This window comes from Ranitomeya variabilis, chromosome 2 (assembly GCF_051348905.1).
Source record: "Ranitomeya variabilis isolate aRanVar5 chromosome 2, aRanVar5.hap1, whole genome shotgun sequence".
NCBI lineage: Eukaryota > Metazoa > Chordata > Amphibia > Anura > Dendrobatidae > Ranitomeya > Ranitomeya variabilis.
The window spans coordinates 279,628,116-279,648,038 of NC_135233.1; the positions used below are offsets into that span (position 1 = coordinate 279,628,116).

General features: G+C 46.1%; 1 protein-coding gene across 2 annotated transcripts in view; it reads left to right on the forward strand.

The window, feature by feature from the left end:
* The window catches only part of ATRX (ATRX chromatin remodeler), a 272,152-nt gene that overhangs the window by 60,716 nt on the left and 191,513 nt on the right, over window positions 1-19,923 (forward strand). For both annotated transcript variants that reach the window (XM_077285034.1, XM_077285033.1), the window contains exons 3-7: window positions 3,906-4,018; window positions 4,453-4,502; window positions 5,021-5,070; window positions 13,384-13,508; window positions 16,029-16,148. In XM_077285034.1, coding sequence (XP_077141149.1) covers window positions 3,906-4,018; window positions 4,453-4,502; window positions 5,021-5,070; window positions 13,384-13,508; window positions 16,029-16,148 — 458 coding nt within the window. The remainder of the gene's footprint in view (window positions 1-3,905; window positions 4,019-4,452; window positions 4,503-5,020; window positions 5,071-13,383; window positions 13,509-16,028; window positions 16,149-19,923) is intronic.

Below are 19,923 nucleotides of genomic sequence, written 5' to 3' on the forward strand. Positions count from 1 at the left end.
CCCTAATCCCAACGGTAACCCTAACCACACCCCTAACCCTGACACACCCCTAACTCTAATCCCAACCCTAATCCCAACCGTAAATGTAATCCTAACCCTAACTTTAGCCCCAACCCTAGCCCCAACCCTAGCCCCAACCCTAGCCCCAACCCTAGCCCCAACCCTAGCCCCAACCCTAGCCCCAACCCTAGCCCCAACCCTAGCCCCAACCCTAGCCCCAACCCTAGCCCCAACCCTAGCCCCAACCCTAGCCCCAGCTCTAACCCCAGCTCTAGCCCTAGCCCTAATGGGAAAATGGAAATAAATACATTTTTAAATTTTTTTTTATTTTTCGCTAACTAAGGGGGTGATGAAGGGGGGTTTGATCTACTGTTATAGCGGGTTTTTTAGCGGATTTTTATGATTGGCAGCCGTCACACACTGAAAGACGCTTTTTATTGCAAAAAATATTTTTTGCGTTACCACATTTTGAGACCTATAATTTTTCCATATTTTGGTCCACAGAGTCATGTGAGGTCTTGTTTTTTGCGGGACGATTTAACGTTTTTATTGGTAACATTTTCGGACACGTGACAGTTTTTGATCACTTTTTATTTCGATTTTTGTGAAGCAGAATGACCAAAAACCAGCTATTCATGAATTTCTTTTGGGGGAGGCGTTTATACTGTTCCAAGTTTGGTAAAATTGATAAAGCAGTTTTATTCTTCGGGTCAGTACGATTACAGCGATATCTCATTTATATCATTTTTTTATGTTTTGGCGCTTTTATACGATAAAAGCTATTTTATAGAAAAAATAATTATTTTGGCATCGCTTTATTCTGAGGACTATAACTTTTTTATTTTTTTGGTTATGATGCTGTATGGCGGCTCCTTTTTTGCGGGACAAGATGATGTTTTCAGCGGTACCATGGTTATTTATATCCGTCTTTTTGATCGCGTGTTATTCCACTTTTTGTTCGGCGGTATGATAATAAAGCGTTGTTTTTTGGCTCGTTTTTTTTTTTTTTTCGTTTTTGTTTGGTTTTTTTTCTTACGGTGTTCACTGAAGGAGTTAACTAGTGGGACAGTTTTATAGGTTGGGTCATTACGGACGCGGCGATACTAAATGTGTACTTTTATTGTTTTTTTAAAGAAATGTATTTATGGGAATAATTTTTTTTTTTTCTTTACTTAGGAATCTTTTTTTTTTTTTTTTTTTACACTTGTGGAAATTTTATTTTTTTTACTTTGTCCCAGGGGGGGACATCACAGATCGCCCATCTGACAGTTTGCACAGCACTCTGTCAGATGGGCGATCTTACTTTCATCGGAGCAGCTGGCTCCGGACCCTGACCCGGAAGTACTCCCTGCAGGACCCGGATGCAGCCCCGCGGCCATTTTGGATCCGGGGCTTGCAGGGAGAAGACGCTCGGTACAAGGTGAGTACATCACCTTGTACCCATCGTCTCAGGGAAGCACGCAGGGAGCCCCCTCCCTGCGCGATGCTTCCCTGTATCGCCGGTACACCGCGATCATGTTTGATCGCGGTGTGCCGGAGGTTAATGTGCCGGGGGCGGTCCGTGACCGCTCTTGGCACATAGTGCCGGATGTCAGCTGCGATAGGCAGCTGACACCCGGCCGCGATCGGCCGCGCATGAGCGCGGCCGATCGCATATGATGTACTATCCCGTCGGTGGTCATACGGGCCCACCCCACCTCGACGGGATAGTACGTCAGATGTCAGAAAGGGGTTAAAGGGCCACTGTCACCCCCCTCCAGCCGTTATAAACTAAAAGAGCCACCTTGTGCAGCAGTAATGCTGCATTCTAACAAGGTGGCTCTTTTAGTTTTAGGTTCAAGTATACCCCAAATAAAGCGTTTTTATACTTAGCCACAATTCCTGTCTCTAGCCAGGTAGGCGGGTCCTCACTCCCCAGCTTTGCCAGCTCCTCTGCCGTCACTACAATCTTCCTGCGCTTTCGGCGCCGCCCCCTCAGCGCTGTTATCGTTTCAAAACCAGCGCCTGCGCTGTGTACTGGTGTCCTGCGCAGACGCAGTAAGCTCTGGCCGTCTGACATCCCAGCCAGGCTTGCACACTGCGCCTGCGCGGGCATTGCGGCCACCGGCCAGCCACCTTTGGAATCCCTGGAAAACGTCTTCTTATCAGTATATATTTGTTTCACCTATACAGAATATTCCGTGTAATGGCTGATACCAGAGAACAAAAGACATCCACAGAACACCAGGATGGATCTGCTGCACAGCAAATAGCTGTAGGACCTGCGGTGACGTCACTGCCATGTGATTGCCCTAATCACATGGCAGTGATGTCATCGCAGGTCCTACAGCTATTTGCTGTGCAGCAGATCCATCCTGGTGTTCTGTGGATGTCTTTTGTTCTCTGGTATCAGCCATTACACGGAATATTCTGTATAGGTGGAACCTTTGGAATCCCCGCCCCGCACTGTGCATAATGCATAACACAGTGCGGGGCGGGGATTCCAAAGGTGGCTGGCCGCAATGCTCGCGCAGACGCAGTGTGCAAGCCTGGCTGGGACGTCAGACGGCCAGAGCTTACTGCGTCTGCGCAGGACACCAGTACACAGCGCAGGCGCCGGTTTTGAAACGATAACAGCGCTGAGGGGGCGGCGCCGAAAGCGCAGGAAGATTGGAGTGACGGGAGAGGAGCTGGCCAAGCTGGGGAGTGAGGACCCGCCTACCTGGCTAGAGACAGGAATTGTGGCTAAGTATAATAACGCTTTATTTGGGGTATACTTGAACCTAAAACTAAAAGAGCCACCTTGTTAGAATGCAGCATTACTGCTGCACAAGGTGGCTCTTTTAGTTTTTAACAGCTGGATGGGGGTGACAGTGGCCCTTTAAAGTTGTTGGCAGCTTTGGAAACCATTAACTTAAAGGGAGATGCCTACTTTACATTTACTTCTACAAATTTGATGGGGAAATAATTTTCTGACACTTTTTTTTACATAAAAGTATTCCAGGATCTCCCCGTGCTCTTGTCAGTTGTCTATTTTTTCAAAGACCTCACTACATTATTGTAAAAATGAAGGAGCAGGTGACCAGAGCAGTTGGCCTCCTCCAGTTGAAAAAGGCTGTGCTGACAAGTGCAGGAGGAGAACCTGTAATGCTTCACATTACTAAGTGCCACAGCATTATGTTCCTAACAAAATTTGTTAAAAAAAAAAGTGTCCAACCCCTTCAGTGTAAATCGCCCCAATGTTCTTATCCTTAGAATTCCATTAAATAAGTCAGGGACGCGTTGACTTTTGTTTTATTTTATAAGGATTTCGATTCTTTGGTCATCCTTTTGAGGACTGAGTTTTTTAGAACATTCTCACGTCAGACATGAATTGTGCAGACTGATCTGAAGAGCTCCTCTGCCCTTGTGACTTATGTAAAGTTCAAAGTGCGTATTGGCAGATGGGCTTCCTTGAAGTCATGATGGCCATAATTTTATAGTCCATATTCTTAAACCATTTCCTACCACATGATCTGTATCCTCCCTGCAGTCCTGCATGCAGAGTCCTAATGGCTAGAATATGTCTTTAGATTCTGAAATATTAGTCCAGATTGCAGCCTTCTAGCCCTACATGTGAATATTACTATGTGTGTATGTGTATATAAATATATCAACATTGAAGAGAAAAAATAAATATATATATATATATATATATATATATATATATATATATATATATATATATATATATATATATATACGTACCTGCGGATGCTTTTGTCTCTGATTATTATATGTCAACTGAACTGTTAGGAATTTGGAGAAATGCCTATTGCTTGCTTATGCAGAAGTTTGGGTCTATTTCTAGATGAAAGTATTGTAGGTGTCTGATTTTCTTAGCGGCACATAACAATTAATATTTTTTTGTTTTTCCTCTTTTTTAGTAAAAACAAGTTGAATACTTTGGTGCAAAAGCTTCATGAATTTTTAGCTCACTCCTCTGAAGAGTCTGAGGATACAACTTCTCCTACCAGAGAATCTGGGGGCAGAAGTGCAGGTAAGATGGAGATGGTAATGTTTTTTTTCTGTTTTTCTGAGCACCATATGGAGCTCTACTTTCAACTTAAAAGGGGTTGGCCACCACAGTTTTTTTTATGTTCCTTATCCCAGCACGTTTTCTCATCACTAGTAACGATCACAAGCTCTAAATGTGAGTCTAAGAGACCCGTGTTCTGGCTTTGTATGGGAGAGATCACTTCAGGTCTTCTCCTCCCTTCAGCTTCCAACACTTTGCAAATTGAGGGAGCTTACTGAGAGGAAAACTGGTGAAAATGCAGGAAGCGAGTTATGTTATAACCACAAACCTTATTAGTCCTATTGTACATATACAGGACAGCTTTTTCCTAAGTTACGGTACTTGAAAGTACAGTAAGCCTTTAAAAAGTTGGCAAACAAATGTTTTTTTTTTCCTTCCGTTTTTTTTCTTTTTAGGTAAATTGAAGTCCACTCATAGGCTGAATTCAATGGAGAACATGGAGGAGGTAAAAAAAAAAAGTGAACTTTTCACAATTACTTTTTTTTACATGTTGTAAAATCCTACAGGAATTGCAGGTTTTATATGAAAGATATTGTAACCATTTGCCTGAATTAAAAATTAATTTACCAATTATATCTCTGCTTATGGAGGATCAGGGTGTGTCCCGTAATCTCTATAAGGGCTCTTTTCCATTTGTGAGAAACACGTCCATATCTCGCATGTGGAAACCAAGCTGGGGCGCCGGCACTTTGGAGCGGAGCGTGCGGCTCCATGTGTTCCTATGCAGCCGCACGCTCCGCTCTGGAGTGCCGGTGCCACAGCTTGGTTTCCACATGCGAGACACGGACGTGTTTCTCGCAAGTGGAAACAAGCCCTAAGGATCATCCTCTAATGCTGACCATGGCCGTATACATTAGATAGCCGACGGCTGAACTGTAGTCGCACATCTCTCCTGATTCCCCCTACACAGGGATGAGTTTGGCTGCACTGACGTTCACTTACAAATCTCACTTACTGTTTCAGGGAAGTTCTTCTGAAAAGGCCAAAATTGCAGGAACACCTCGCTCAAAAAGGTTGGTCTTTTTTTTTTTTTAACTTTTGTTGTATTCATGACAAAGTATTTTTGACTTTTTATGTTTGCTGTGATATTTCTGTTGTGTTGCGACATTAGAGCAAGAAACATAAAGATCACGATCGTTTTTATTTCATTAGCTCTCAACTGCTTTTTTCAGTGCCTATGATTTTTTTTTTCTTCTTGTTAAATAATTGAGTTTCATATGGCAGTTTTGAAGTAAGGCCACTTGAATAGGGTCACAATGCTTCCGTGACCTGTCCTTGCCCTAGCAAGGAAATTATTTTCTAACTTCTTCTCCACTAGATTTCTAAAACTTAACATGGACAAAACAGAATTCATCATCTTTCCCCCATCTCACGCGACCCCCCCCCAACGAACCTATCCATTACAGTAAATGGCTGCCCGCTCTCCCCAGTCCCACAAGCTCGCTGCCTCGGGGTAATCCTTAACACTGATCTCTCCTTCAAACCGCATATCCAAGCCCTTTCCACTTCCGGCCACCTTCAACTCAAAAATATTTCACAGATCCGTACATTCCTAAACCAAGAATCTCCAAAAACCCTAGTCCATGCCCTCATCATCTCCCGCCTCGACTACTGTAACCTCCTGCTCTGTGGCCTCCCCTCTAACACTCTCGCACCCCTCCAATCTATTCTAAACTCAGCTGCCCGACTAATCCACCTGTCCCCCCCCATTCCCCGGCCTCTCCCCTCTGTCAATCCCTTCACTGGCTCCCATTGCCCAGAGACTCCAGTACAAAACCCTAACCATGACGTACAAAGCCATCCACAACCTGTCTCCTCCATACATCTGTGATCTCATCTCCCGGTACTTACCTGCACGCAACCTCCGATCCTCACAAGATCTCCTTCTCTACTTATCTCCATTTTTGTGACCGTTTTTCAAATGATAAAATATAAAGGCAAGACTTTTTACTTTTTCTTTCTGAATCTACTTCTGGTTTAAAACACTGAACCAAAAACTGCTGTTAATTTAAAAAAGAAAATACTGGAAAACGTAACTAATTTAGACTATGAATTGCAGGTGCGTGTCCATATTGGATTGGCATGGAATATGTTCCATTTATGAACTGTGCGCAGTCTCCTATAGGGACAAATGTCAGTAAGCCGAGTCACTTGGCAGCTGCCTGTAATGTATAAATGGGTTGTCCTATAGATGCAATACCCTCTAAAAATATCCATATTTTTCTCGCTTCATTGGGGGACATAGGTAACCATGGGGTGTATGCTGCTGTCACTAGGAGGCTGACACTATGCAAATAAAGAAGTAACTCCTCCCCGGCAGTATACACCCTCCGACAGGCACCAGGCAACTCAGTTTTTGCTTAGTGTCTGTAGGAGGCGGACCTGGATCTAACACCAGATCCGCATTTCTTTTACAGGGATTTGTTGTTTGTTTTTAATCATTTCCCCTTTCTTTTTCAGATACTTTCTTCAGGGTAACAGGGTGCAGTTTTCTCACCCTGTCTTCCCCACTTTGAGCGACCGAGAGAGCAGTGTGGTATCACCCACATCGCACCCTCTCGGACCCGCTGGGCAGGACTTTGTCCCCTGTCACCCATTTGGGTGTTCAGGGTGACTCTTTCCTCGGTGGCCAGTCCTGCCCGTTTCCCCTCCTCATCCCTCTCCTCGGAGCGGGCTGAGAGGAAAACGGCGGTCACATCCATTGACCCTCTCCCCCTGTGCAGGGGTCGACGCCGTCTTCTGCGCCGGAGAGTCGTGGCGCGGGAAGGAGGACTACTTCCAGGACCCTCTATCTACCAGGGATCCTGATGATTCCTCATCTGCAGGTAGGGAATCTTCAATCAACAAAATCCCCCACCAATACCCTGCCCAGCGGCGATCTCCTCTTACCATAGGGGAGCATCTGACAGGGAAGTGGGCTGCATATTCGGGCGTTGAGACCACGTAGGAATGGGAGCAGGAAGGCTGGCATCTTTTCCCCCTCCTTATTCAAACTTGCAGGCTCCTTCGCCCGCCATTTCTCTCTGCCTCACGGTTTTTTCCCTTTCTTAGCGCTTGAGCGCCCTCTGGTGGTGGCTGGAATTAGTGCGGCCGGGATGTGCAGCGTCTCCCTGCTTTTCCCTTTCTTGCCGCTTGAGCGCCCTCTTGTGGCGGTCGACGGTATAACGGCCGGATTGCTTTCAGTTTTACAGGGGGCGTTCCTTTCTTTCCCCACTTCGGTCCTGTGCACGCCCACAGCGTCGCACTTTCTCCGCGCTCTTTTCTCCTGCTTCCTGCTCCCTGTCAGCGTGTCAGCGTCTGCTCATCGCGAGGGACACAGGATTTCTCGAGGGAACACAGGCACCTGCGGTTACCGCTGTCTTTCACCAGGCTCAGCGCTACCTCCTACTCCACCTGGCAGTATTCTCTGGGGACAAGGTAATATCCACCTATGTCCGACCCCACCCCGGCCTTTGCCCCTACGGCCATCCATTACGCCTGCGCTCACTGTAAGAAAAAGTGGGTTTCAGGTCAGCCATCTCCTTTCTGCCCGTCCTGCGTTCCTCCCACCATGTCCGCTCCCCTGGAAGCTTCAAGGTCCCGGGATGAGTGCACCCCCCTCCCCCGGAGTGGGCTGTTGCTATGTCTCAATCTGTGTCCGACCTGACTAAGGTTTCTCAGTCCCTGGTCCAGGCACTGGAACGCATACCGCTTCTCTCTAATGCCACCAGTGCCACGAACGCCTCTCACGGCGATTCGCCCGCACCTGTCCTAGACTCTCACAGAGGCAGACCGGACAAAAGAGACAGAAAACGGACCTTATCTAGATCTCCCTCCTGTTCACCGGACCACATCGGGATTCCCCTATCTGCCCGTTCCCCTTCCTCACAGGCGGACCTCGGGTCTGACGTAACTTCTCAGTCGGAATCTGACTCGGATGCAGATCAGACTTCCGGAACACAAGACATGGTTGATAGCCTTTTTTCAGCTATCGTTCAGACGCTTCATCTTAAGGAGGATGAGGCAAGCTCTCAGGACGTCTCCATTGCTTTTAAACGGATTAAACGTTCCTCTAGGGTTTTCCCTAATCACAAGGAGTTTGACAACACTACGCCACTCACTGGGAAAACCCTGGCAAGCGTTTCCCAGGTAGGAAACTGCTTGATGTGTTATACCCTTTTCACTCTGACCTGGTCTCCAAGTGGTCCGAGTCTCCTAAGGTCGACCCGCCTGTGTCCAGGCTATCCTCACAGACAGTTCTGTCTATTCCGGACGCGGCTTCTCTTAAGGACCCCTCGGACAGACAAATCGAGGCGCTAGCAAAATCAGCATTTGAGGCCTCCGGAGCCTCCCTTTGCCCTATTTTCGCCTCATCATGGGTAGCCAAGGCTGTATCAGCCTGGGCCAAGACCCTGCGCAGGGGCATTTCGGCCTCTGCTCCTGCTGAGGAACTGTCTGAATTAGCGGATCAGATTTCACTGGCAGGAAAATACCTGATGAATGCCTCCCTTGATGCAGCGGCCTGCTCTACCAGGGCTAATGGCAACATTGTCGCCATTCGCCGGATTCTTTGGTTAAAGGCGTGGAACGCTGACCCCGCATCTAAGAAATCGCTCACTGGTCTGCCCTTCCAGGGCTCCAGACTCTTCGGCTCGCAGCTAGATCAAATGATCTCGGACGCTACTGGCGGTAAGAGTACCTCCTTACCCCAGTCCAAGCCTAAACGTCCCTTCAACAGGAGGGGTCCCCAGTCCTTTCGTCCCTTTCGGTCTTTTGCCTCTTCGGGAAACCCCGTCCAGGACCGTTCCTCCTCACAAGGGGACCGAAGAAACCCTTTCAGGCCTCCGCCACGCTGGAGAGCCAAGAGCCAACCCCGCAAAACCATCGGGATCTCGGGGCCGCAGGTTTTCTAATAAATGACGGGTCGCCCCCACCTGGAACTCCTTCCAGGGTGGGAGGCCGCCTGCTTCTATTCTCAGAGGTTTGGCTTTCAGTAGTCGACGACGCCTGGGTCAGGGAGATCGTCACGTCAGGCTACAAAATAGAGTTTTCTTCGCCCCCAGGAAGACGTTTCATGCTCTCTCGTCCTCCCAAACAGCCCTCTCATCTCCCAGGGCTTCTCCAGGCCGTCGATTCGCTCCTCGCCTCGGGAGTCGTAGTGCCGGTGCCTTTTCGCCAGCGGTTTTCCGGGTTTTATTCAAACCTGTTCGTGGTTCCAAAAAAGGACGGCTCTCTCCGTCCGATTCTGGATCTCAAACGATTGAACCGCCACCTTCGGATTCAACACTTCAAAATGGAATCTCTGCGCTCGGTGATCGCGTCCATGGAGCCGGGAGAGTTTCTGTGCTCAGTGGACATTCGGGATGCGTACCTTCACATTCCTATTTGCGTGCAGCATCAGAGGTTCCTCCGATTCGCGATCAGGGAGCATCATTACCAGTTCACTGCCCTCCCCTTCGGGCTGGCATCTGCTCCCAGGGTCTTTGCGAAGGTCATGGCAGCTGTCATGGCCATCCTGCGTTCGAAAGGGATTCTGGTAATCCCATACCTCGACGACCTATTGATCAAGGGCTCATCCCAGGGGGATTGCAGCCAGAGCCTCCATCTTACTCTGGACACCTTAGTTCGCCTAGGCTGGTTGATCAACTACCAGAAGTCTTCCTTGATTCCAACCCAGCGGCTGGAGTTCCTAGGCATGGAATTCGATACCTTTCGGGCTCAGGTCTTCCTTCCCAAGGAGAAGTTTCTTTCTCTTCGTCGGGGTGTCAGAGCGCTAAAGGGTCCGAGTCCTCTGTCCCTTCGTCTAGCCATGAGAGTTCTGGGGAGAATGGTCGCTTCTATGGAAGCGGTCCCCTATGCTCAGTTCCACTCTCGTCCCCTCCAGCTGGCTCTTCTGTCTGCCTGGGACAGGAACCCGCTTTCCCTGGACCGTCCGTTTCGCTTCTCCCCCAGGGCGAGACAGTCTCTCTGTTGGTGGATGCTGTCCACCTCCATTCTGCGCGGGAGGTCATTTTTACCCCCCCACTGGCAGGTGATTACCACCGACGCCAGTCTCCAAGGTTGGGGAGCGGTCTTTCTCCACCTCACAGCCCAGGGCCGCTGGACTGCTCGAGAGGCGTGCCTCTCGATCAACCTCTTGGAAATCAGAGCCATCTTCCTAGCCCTCATCCGCTGGGAGTCCCTCCTTTCGGGAAAGCCGGTCCGCATTCAGTCGGACAACGCCACGGCCGTGGCATACATAAATCGCCAAGGGGGGACTCGCAGCAGTCAAGTCATGGCGGAAGTAGCAAAAATTTTCCGCTGGGCGGAGGGTCATGTTCCCTCTCTGTCAGCCGTCCACATCCCAGGGGTGGACAATTGGGAGGCCGACTTTCTAAGTCGCCAGGGCATCGTAGCGGGCGAGTGGTCTCTTCTTCCAGCAATCTTCAGCCAGATTTGCCAGCGGTGGGGCGTTCCAGACGTCGACTTGATGGCCTCCCGGGCAAATCACAAAGTTCCCCAGTACGTCGCCAGGTCTCGGGACCCGATGGCCGTCAGATGCGACGCTCTCGTGATCTCTTGGGCCCAGTTCCGGATGCCCTATCTGTTCCCGCCTCTCCCTCTGATCCCAAGGGTCGTAAAGAAGATCAAGTCGGAAGGGGTCCCCGTACTCTTGGTAGCTCCAGATTGGCCTCGCAGAGCCTGGTACGCAGAGCTGATAAACATGTTATCGGATGTTCCGTGGAGACTTCCGGATCTTCCGGACCTTCTTTCACAGGGGCCTCTCTCCCACCCGAATTCTCGGTCGCTGAATTTAACGGTATGGCCGTTGAGGCCGCGGTCCTGAAGAACACGGGTTTTTCTCATAGCGTCATCCAGACTATGATAAGAGCGAGGAAACCGGCCTCATTGCGTGTCTACCACAGATGTTGGAAGGCCTTTTTCCGGTGGTGTCAGGATAACAATCTGTTTCCTATGACCTTTTCCCTTCCTTCCCTTCTCAGCTTTCTTCAAACGGGCGTAGATTCGGGTCTTTCCCTTAGCACCTTGAAGGGTCAGATCTCCGCTCTATCAATTCTTTTTCTAAGAGACCTGGCTTCCCTGCCTCAGGTGAGGACCTTCATCCAGGGGGTCGCTCATATAGCTCCCCCTTACCGGTCTCCTGTTGAGCCTTGGGATCTCAACCTCGTCTTAGATGCCCTGCAGCGGCCGCCCTTTGAACCGCTTCAGGATGTTTCCTTCTCGCTTCTATCCTGGAAGGTAGCCTTTTTGATCGCCATCACCTCCATTAGAAGGATTTCAGAGCTGGCGGCTTTATCCTGTCGTTCTCCCTTTCTGGTCCTGCATCAAGACAAGGTGGTTCTTCGTCCGGTTCCTTCCTTCTTACCGAAAGTTGTCTCATCTTTTCATATCAACGAGGACATTGTCCTCCCGTCCTTTTGCCCTTCCCCAGTTCATCCATTGGAGAAATCCCTTCACAAGCTGGATGTGGTCAGGGCTATCCGGATTTACATCGCCAGAACTGCCTCTTTTCGTCAGGCCGATCCTCTGTTCGTCGTCTCGGATGGGCGTCGAAAGGGTCTTCCTGCCTCCAAGTCCACGATTGCTCGTTGGATCCGTTCGGCGGTTTTGGAGGCATACCGCGTCCAAGACAAACAGCCTCCTTCGGGGGTGAAGGCTCACTCTACCCGGGCAGTGGGAGCTTCCTGGGCAGTTCGTCACCAAGCTTCGGCCTCGCAGGTTTGCAAGGCCGCTACGTAGTCTTCCATGCACACCTTTGTCAAATTCTACGGGGTGAATACTCAGGCTTCCGTGGACGCGCGAGCCTGGGTAGGAGGATACTGCAGGCGGCGGTTTCTCACCGGCCAACCTGACTCCTCTTTTTCTGCAGAATACCCGCCCTAGGGACTGCTTTTGGACGTCCCATGGTTACCTGTGTCCCCCAATGAAGCGAGAAAGAAAGAGGGATTTTTGGTTCTTACCGTAAAATCTCTTTCTTGGAGCCTTCATTGGGGGACACAGCACCCTCCCTTGAAGTTGTACCGTGTTGGCTAATGTGCCGTTGTTGTGGGTTGGTACATAGGTTGAGTTTTATATTACCTGTTCCTACTACTTCTTTTGCACCAACTGAGTTGCCTGGTGCCTGTCGGAGGGTGTATACTGCCGGGGAGGAGTTACTTCTTTATTTGCATAGTGTCAGCCTCCTAGTGACAGCAGCATACACCCCATGGTTACCTGTGTCCCCCAATGAAGGCTCCAAGAAAGAGATTTTACGGTAAGAACCAAAAATCCCTCTTTAATCCTTAACTACTTTTTATATATTTGAAATTTGCTTTATTATAAAATCCCTACCATTCTCTTTTTACAGCTAATCCCTACGTAGAAAAGTAACCCCACCCCCTCCTGTGACTTTTCATTTGATGGGTGTCTCAAACAGGTTGTCACAGGAATCTGTCCCTGCAGTCACTTCCTCTAATCCTCTAGTACCCTCCTGTCCTCTGCAGAACTTCAGGGAGCAGCACTACTGTCACCAAAGCTTCTGTCACCGCCGGTCCTTTATTACATTCAGGGATAGTTGATGGAGAAGTGAACTCCTCTTCAGTTGCTACCCCCTGCATCTTCAGTGACTGTCGTGACACTTTTGTTGCCTTACTTCCTGCTTCTGTTCCTGCCTCTTCTTTCTTTGAAAAGAATCGTCATCTGTCGTTGTGATAAAAGCAGGGTGAGTGACATCCACTCCACAGCCTTAAAATGAATCGTCGTCAAGGGGTGGCACTGCTGTAACTCATCCTGCTTATATCTTCTGATGACTTATTGGTTCATGGAAAGAGGCAGCAATGTCAAAAGCAGGGAATGTGATGGTGACCAATGAAGATGCAAGTGGTGGCTAGAGAAGCTGTGGTCACTACTCAATCACCACCATGAAACCAGAAGTCATTAGGGGATGGCAGACATTACAACCCATAATGACATCCTGTTGCATGGGAGTTTAAAGAAAAATAAAGGGATTAGCTATGGTTAGGACTTTAAAGTTATTTATAATGGGTGTTATTGGTTGAAACCTTTTCCTTTAAAGAGGCATCATCTCGTTAGACATTTATAGAGCAGCATCCACCTTGTGGCTTTCCAGCTGCTGCAAAACTACAATTCTTATAATGCCATGGCTGCCACTGGCTCGTGATTGTTTTTTTACGTTTTGCTATGCTATCCTGATATCCTATGTAATTCAGTGATCTATTTGCTCTACCATTCAGCTTCATGTAACTGGTGAACGCTTGTTCTTTAAAGCACTGACTTTGTTTTAAGCCCTAACATCATCTGTTGTAGTATATGATGCTATACATAATTTATATTTTCGATTTCTTAAGGAAACCTATTTTTGTAACCAAGTATGTGGGATCTGAAGAGGATCCAAAACCTGATGCAATTGTTATTGATGATGTTCCCAATGAACACTCGGATCCTGAAGTTGATATGGAAAGTTTACCTTTAGGTATGAGAGAGAACATAATACAATGACCAGTTGTATTGATGTGTTTTTTTTATACATTTATGTACAGTCCTAAAATGGTTGCTGTAAACAATGTACCGGTATGCTGATCTAAGCTTTTGAAATTACTTGTTAAAGGGACACTGTCACCCCCTCCAGCCGTTATAAACTAAAAGAGCCACCTTGTTCAGCAGTAAAGCTGCATTCTACCAAGGTGGCTCTTTTAGTTTTTGTTGCTGTTATTCCCAAAATAAAGTTTTTTTTATAACTTCTCCAAAATACCCTTCTTTAGAGCTGGAGGCAGGTCTGAACCCCACTCTGTGAAGCGCCAAACTGCCGTCAGTCATATCTTCTGGGGCGCTGGTCGCCGCCCCCTCAGCGCTGTTTTCCTTGGAAAGGCCGTCTGACCTCACCTGCTGGGTTGCAGACTGCGCCTGTGCGGGCAGTGCAGCCACCCAGCTACTGAATCCCCGCCCCGCAGTGTGTTATGCATTATGCACAGTGCGGTGCTGGAAGGCGGGGGACCTGGGGGAGCTTCTGACAAGCGCACTGCGCATGCCCAGGAATCCCAGCCCCGCACTGTGCATAATGCATAACACACTGCGGGGCGGGGATTCAGTAGCTGGGTGGCCGCACTGCCCGCACAGGCGCAGTCTGCAACCCAGCTGGTGAGGTCAGACGTCCAATGCTCAATGCGCCTGCCCAAGGCAGAAGAGCACAGCGCAGGCACCGGATTTCCGAGGACAACCGCGCTGAGGGGGCGGCGACCAGCACCCCAGAAGATATGACTGACGGCAGTTTGGCGTTTCAAAGACCTGCCTCCAGGTCTAAAGAAAGGTATTTTGGAGAATTAATAAAACGCTTTATTTTGGGAATAACGGCAACAAAAACTAATAGAGCCACCTTGGTAGAATGCAGCTTTAATGCTGCACAAGGTGGCTCTTTTAGTTAATAACGGCTGGAGGGTGTGACAGTGTCCCTTTAAATACTCCTTGTAAAGGAGCCTGTATACAATACCCTAAGGTTAGCTGATCCCTCCAGTTATAGGATCAATCGTCCATTAAATGTGTATTCGCTGTTTGGCTGCAATTCTTTGTGTTTTTTTCATTTATCAGGAGGACAATGAGTTAATAAGGTATACCAACCATGTTATATAATTTAACAAACGTTTTTATTCAATAACATCAAATACAACCATAAAAAGGTACATGGGTCTCATATATCATGTGAATCACCCTAAAGTGTAAAATATGACCAGGAGAGAACGTGCCGGGCTGAAATGAATACATTTACACAATCATTGCAAAGGTTCCTGCTAAGTGATGAAATGTCCACTCCAATGAGTCTATTACTGGGTTGGAATTACAACCCCTCACACTCGCAGCAACATCATAAGTGTCATATACTCAACGCCCATGTTTCAGCAGATAAATATCATGTTAGAGGCAATAATTACCCATCATCAGATGCCAAAACCACGTTCCAGCCTGCGTCATGTAACCCCAACGCGCGTTTCGCGTATTAGTGATGTCGCTTCCTCAGGGGGCGACCCAGTAATAGACTCATTGGAGTGGACATTTCATCACTTAGCAGGAACCTTTGCAATGATTGTGTAAATTTATTCATTTCAGCCCGGCACGTTCTCTCCTGGTCATATTTTACACTTTAGGGTGATTCACATGATATATGAGACCCATGTACCTTTTTATGGTTGTATTTGATGTTTTTGAATAAAAACGTTTGTTAAATTATATAACATGGTTGGTATACCTTATTGACTCATTGTCCTCCTGATAAATGATATATTCATGAGTTATTATACTTAAGTGGGTATTTAATATTTATTCTGGTGCCGTATAGAAGAATTCTTTGTGTTTGTTGACGAAGGGATACTCCTTGAAGGTAAACTGCTGCTAGAGGTGTCTGGAACCCACTTATATTCCTTCTCATTCGGTTGATTACATAAAGTACCTAGTTTTAGGGCTCGTGCACATGACTGTATTTTCAGTCCGGGTGCAATCTTGACAATTTCAGATTGCATTCTGACTAATGTTGTTCTATGGGGCTGTGCACATGTCCAATTTTTTTGTTTTGACCAAGTGGTTTCAAGGGAAAAAACTCAGAACATGCACAAGTTGTATCTGGTTATGGGATTGCTCTCGGCCATGCAAGTGCGTGAAAAACATCAGACTGCACTCGGATGATATCTAAGTGCAGTCCAATTTTCAGACTGACAATATGGAGAAAATTTAATTTTTCTCTCCATCTTCTGATCCTAGCAAATAGCATCACACTGTGATTACACTCCTCAAACTGTGATAAGAGTTTGAATAGCGTGTTATCAGCATAATCGGCTCGATACGCTCAGATGAGACCCCAGCCTTATAGGTACTTGGGCTATTTCAACAAAAACAGATGTAGTTATTGGGATGATAGGATCCTCTCTCACAAAGTGATTGAAGCTGAAAGTGATGTATATTGTGGTGAGAAGCATTTCCTTTACACGTCCTACAATTCTTTCAGGTACTGTAGTTGTGCAACCAGAGCCAGTTCTAAATGAAGACAAAGATGATTTTAAAGGACCAGAATTCCGAATTAGAAGTAAAGTTAAACCTGATCTCTCCCTACCTAAGAAACGACCAGGTATTTAAAGTGCAATTGATGAACTATGAAAATTTGTTTCAAGTTGTGTTATACAAACGTAATTTAAAAATATGTATTCCTGTTCTTAGTAGCTCTAGTTCATGGCATTGCTTCTATGTGAATTTGCCATAGTGCTTGGCCAGTCAGCAGAAGAGTTTACGGTGTTCTGCTGCATTAGCTGGCTTGCTAATTCTTGGGCATTGAAGTAGTAAGAACTAGCTTTGCGAGAGAATAAAAGCTAAAGGGCTACAGGACTCTGCACAGCTATGCTTCTGCTTTTGTCTACTTTTTTAACTTATTTGTTGTTTTGCAAATGAATCCCAGTTCTTCTCCTCAGTATCTTACTAGTATTGGTATTTTACATGGTGAGAGATCTTGTTCTGTTGTCTAGTCAGATTGGTTCAGTACGCAGCTCTTGTATGAGTGTGCTCAGTGCATGGGCTCAATAAAAAGTTCATGCACCCATATATTGCTGTATTGCTGGGTCATCAATAGATTAGTCGTCACCCTCTCTAGGCTATGTTTTTATGATGAGTGTTTGAAGTTACAGATTTTCTGCAGCATTTCTGCACCTATTAGGCTATATTCACACATTGAGTTTTTGATGCGTTTTTCCCCACATGCAAAACCTGCTCTCTTGGCAGTAAGAAACTTGCTTCACATAAGGTTTTGCTTAGGTTTTTTTTTTTTGGTGCGTTTTTTTTCCCCCTGCGTTTTTGTCATGGTACTTTTGTCTCATGTGCATTCTGATAAGTTTAGTGCATAAAAAAAAATATTTTTCTACTTAATCAGATTCTTGCACCAAAAATGCAGCAATAACCTGATTAGTGTTTCTGCACCACTCACTGCTTTCAGTGGGTGAAAACGCTGAAAGAGGTGACATTCTGTGTTTTACAAAAACTAAAGGTATTGCACAAAATAGGATAAAAACCAAGCTGTATGCATGAGATTTCTGAAATCTCAAACTTTAATCTTACTGTAAAATGCATCTGAGAATTTGCATTAAAAATACGCAACTGTGTGAACATATTTAAACAAAAAAAGGAGTTCTATACGAAATTTAAAAATTACGTATTTTTATTACAACAATTTTAAAAGACATAAAGTAGTCCAAAAATTACAATACAATAAATAGAAGAAAGGAGACCCTAGTACACAAAAAATCCAAGTCACAGGCAAAAGAAAGTAAAAAACACCATGGTATAGGTATATGAATAAGCACCAATATTAGCACATAAAGAGATAATATAAGTATTTATGTAGTACTAATGTCCATGTGGACATATATCTACCAAAAAAGGCAAATTATAGTGCAAGTCTGATGCAAAGTTTCTTACCCATGAGGGGGTATTCAGAGTCCCAGGCAAATAACTACTTCATCATGGGTAAGAAACTTTGCATCAGACTTGCACTATAATTTGCCTTTTTTGGTAGATATATGTCCACATGGACATTAGTACTACATAAATACTTATATTATCTCTTTATGTGCTAATATTGGTGCTTATTCATATACCTATACCATGGTGTTTTTTACTTTCTTTTGCCTGTGACTTGGATGTTTTGTGTACTAGGGTCTCCTTTCTTCTATTTATTGTATTGTAATTTTTGGACTACTTTATGTCTTTTAAAATTGTTGTAATAAAAATACGTAATTTTTAAATTTCGTATAGAACTCCTTTTTTTGTTTAAATACTGAATATCCGGAGTATACGTCACCGTCCCTTTATATATACATGGGTAGAGGTAATCATCTGTCTACACCTGCACACGTTGTGTGTGGGATCCATGTTGTTTCTGTTGGTTTATTTTCATAACTGTGTGAACATAGCCTTAAATTACTTCTGTTTAATTGCATTTGTGAGTGAATTTTAAAGAAATATATTTTTACTTCTATAAGACCATGTTCACGCTTCGCGGTTTTTACCGCAGATCCGCGGCGATTTTGATCCTGCGGGTCCGCAGCAGTTTCCATAGCGTTTACATTAACATGTAAACCCTATGGAAACCGCAAACCGCTGTGCACATGATGCGGGAAAAACCGAGCAGAAACACAGCGGTTTAAAACCCGCAGCATGTCACTTCTTTGTGCAGAATCGCTGCGATTCTGCACCCATAGAAATGCATTGAACTGCTTACTTCCTGCATGGGGCTGTGCCCACTTTGCGGGAAGTAAGCGGATAATGCGCGGTTGCTACCCGGGGTGGAGGAGAGGAGACTCTCCTCCAGGCCCTGGGAAGCATGAATAGTGGAAAAAAAAAGAATTAAAATAAAAAATGATGTTATACTCACCTCTCAGCGCTGCCCGCGGCCGTCCGGTCTTCGGTTTGCTGTGCGAACAGGACCTGCGGTGACATCGCGGTCACATGACCGTGACGTCACGAAGGTCCTTCTCGGCACAGCAGCTTTGGAATCGGAGTGCCGCGTGCAGCGCCGAGGAGATCGCAACGTCAGAGGGTGAGTATAGCCAATTTTTATTATTTTTATCATTACTATTGATGCTGCATATGCAGCATCAGTAGTACAGGAGTAATCCCGCAGCGGAAACCGTGGAACAAACCGCGATAAATCTGCAGGGATAACCGCAGCGGTTTTGCCCTGCAGATTTATCAATTCCGCTGCGGGATAAACCCGCAGAGCACACCGCAAAGTGTGCACATGGCCTAATGACGTTGCAGTTTGTCTTTTTTGTATGTCATGTTTTAAATTAAACTGCTTTTTTGGATTTGACAAACCTTTACTGATATTCATATGTGAATTACATGTGTTTCTACCTGTGGGTTTTCCCGCATATAATGGGGAAATCTGCACACTTAGCTTGCAAGCAGGATAAGTTGACACATTGCGGATTTCATACACAAACCCGCAGGTCAGTTTCTGAAATGTAAAAAGAAACAAAAAAAAACAGTGGGCATTAGATTTCTATATATCCCATCCACTTTGCTGGAACTGTAAGTTCTTTTCGTTATTTGTGCAGCTATGACGCTTACCCCATGTGCAGGGCATTGCTGTAGTGTATGTGTCCATGGTTATGACCACTCATAGTGACAGTACTAAGTGGTCGTAACCATGGATACATAAACTACTGCAATGCCCTGCACATGGGGTAGGCAACATAGCTTATCAGAAGAACATTTCAAATTGGAGCTATTTCTTAATATTATTATTGTACCTACTACATATTGGGATAGGATATCCCGTTGAGGTGACCTGGCCCCATATGACCATCGACGGGATAGTACGTCATATGCGATCAGCCGCCCTCATGGGCGGGTGTCAGCTGATTATCATAGCTGACATCCAGCACTATGTGCCTGGATATGGACCGCTCCCGGCACGATCACAGACCGCTCCCGGCACATTAACGCCCGGAACACTGCGATCAAACATGATCGCAGCATTCCAGTGGCAAAGGGAAGCATCTCGCAGGGAGGGGGCTCCCTACGTTTTTCCCTGAGACCCTCAAAACAACGCGACGTGATTGCGTTGTTCCTCACGTCTCCTCCTCAAAGGAGGCGGCTTGTCAGTGCCTACTGAGAGCAGGTGCCGGCAAGCCGCCTGCACTGCCTGTCAGATCGCTGATCTGACACACTGCTGTGCAAAGTGTCAGATCAGCGATCTGACACTATATAGTGATGTCCCACCCTGGGGCAATGTAAAAAAAAAAAAAAAAAAAAAAGAGAAAAAAATAAATAAATAAATAAATATATATATATATATATATATATATATATATATATATATATATATATATATATATATATATATATATATA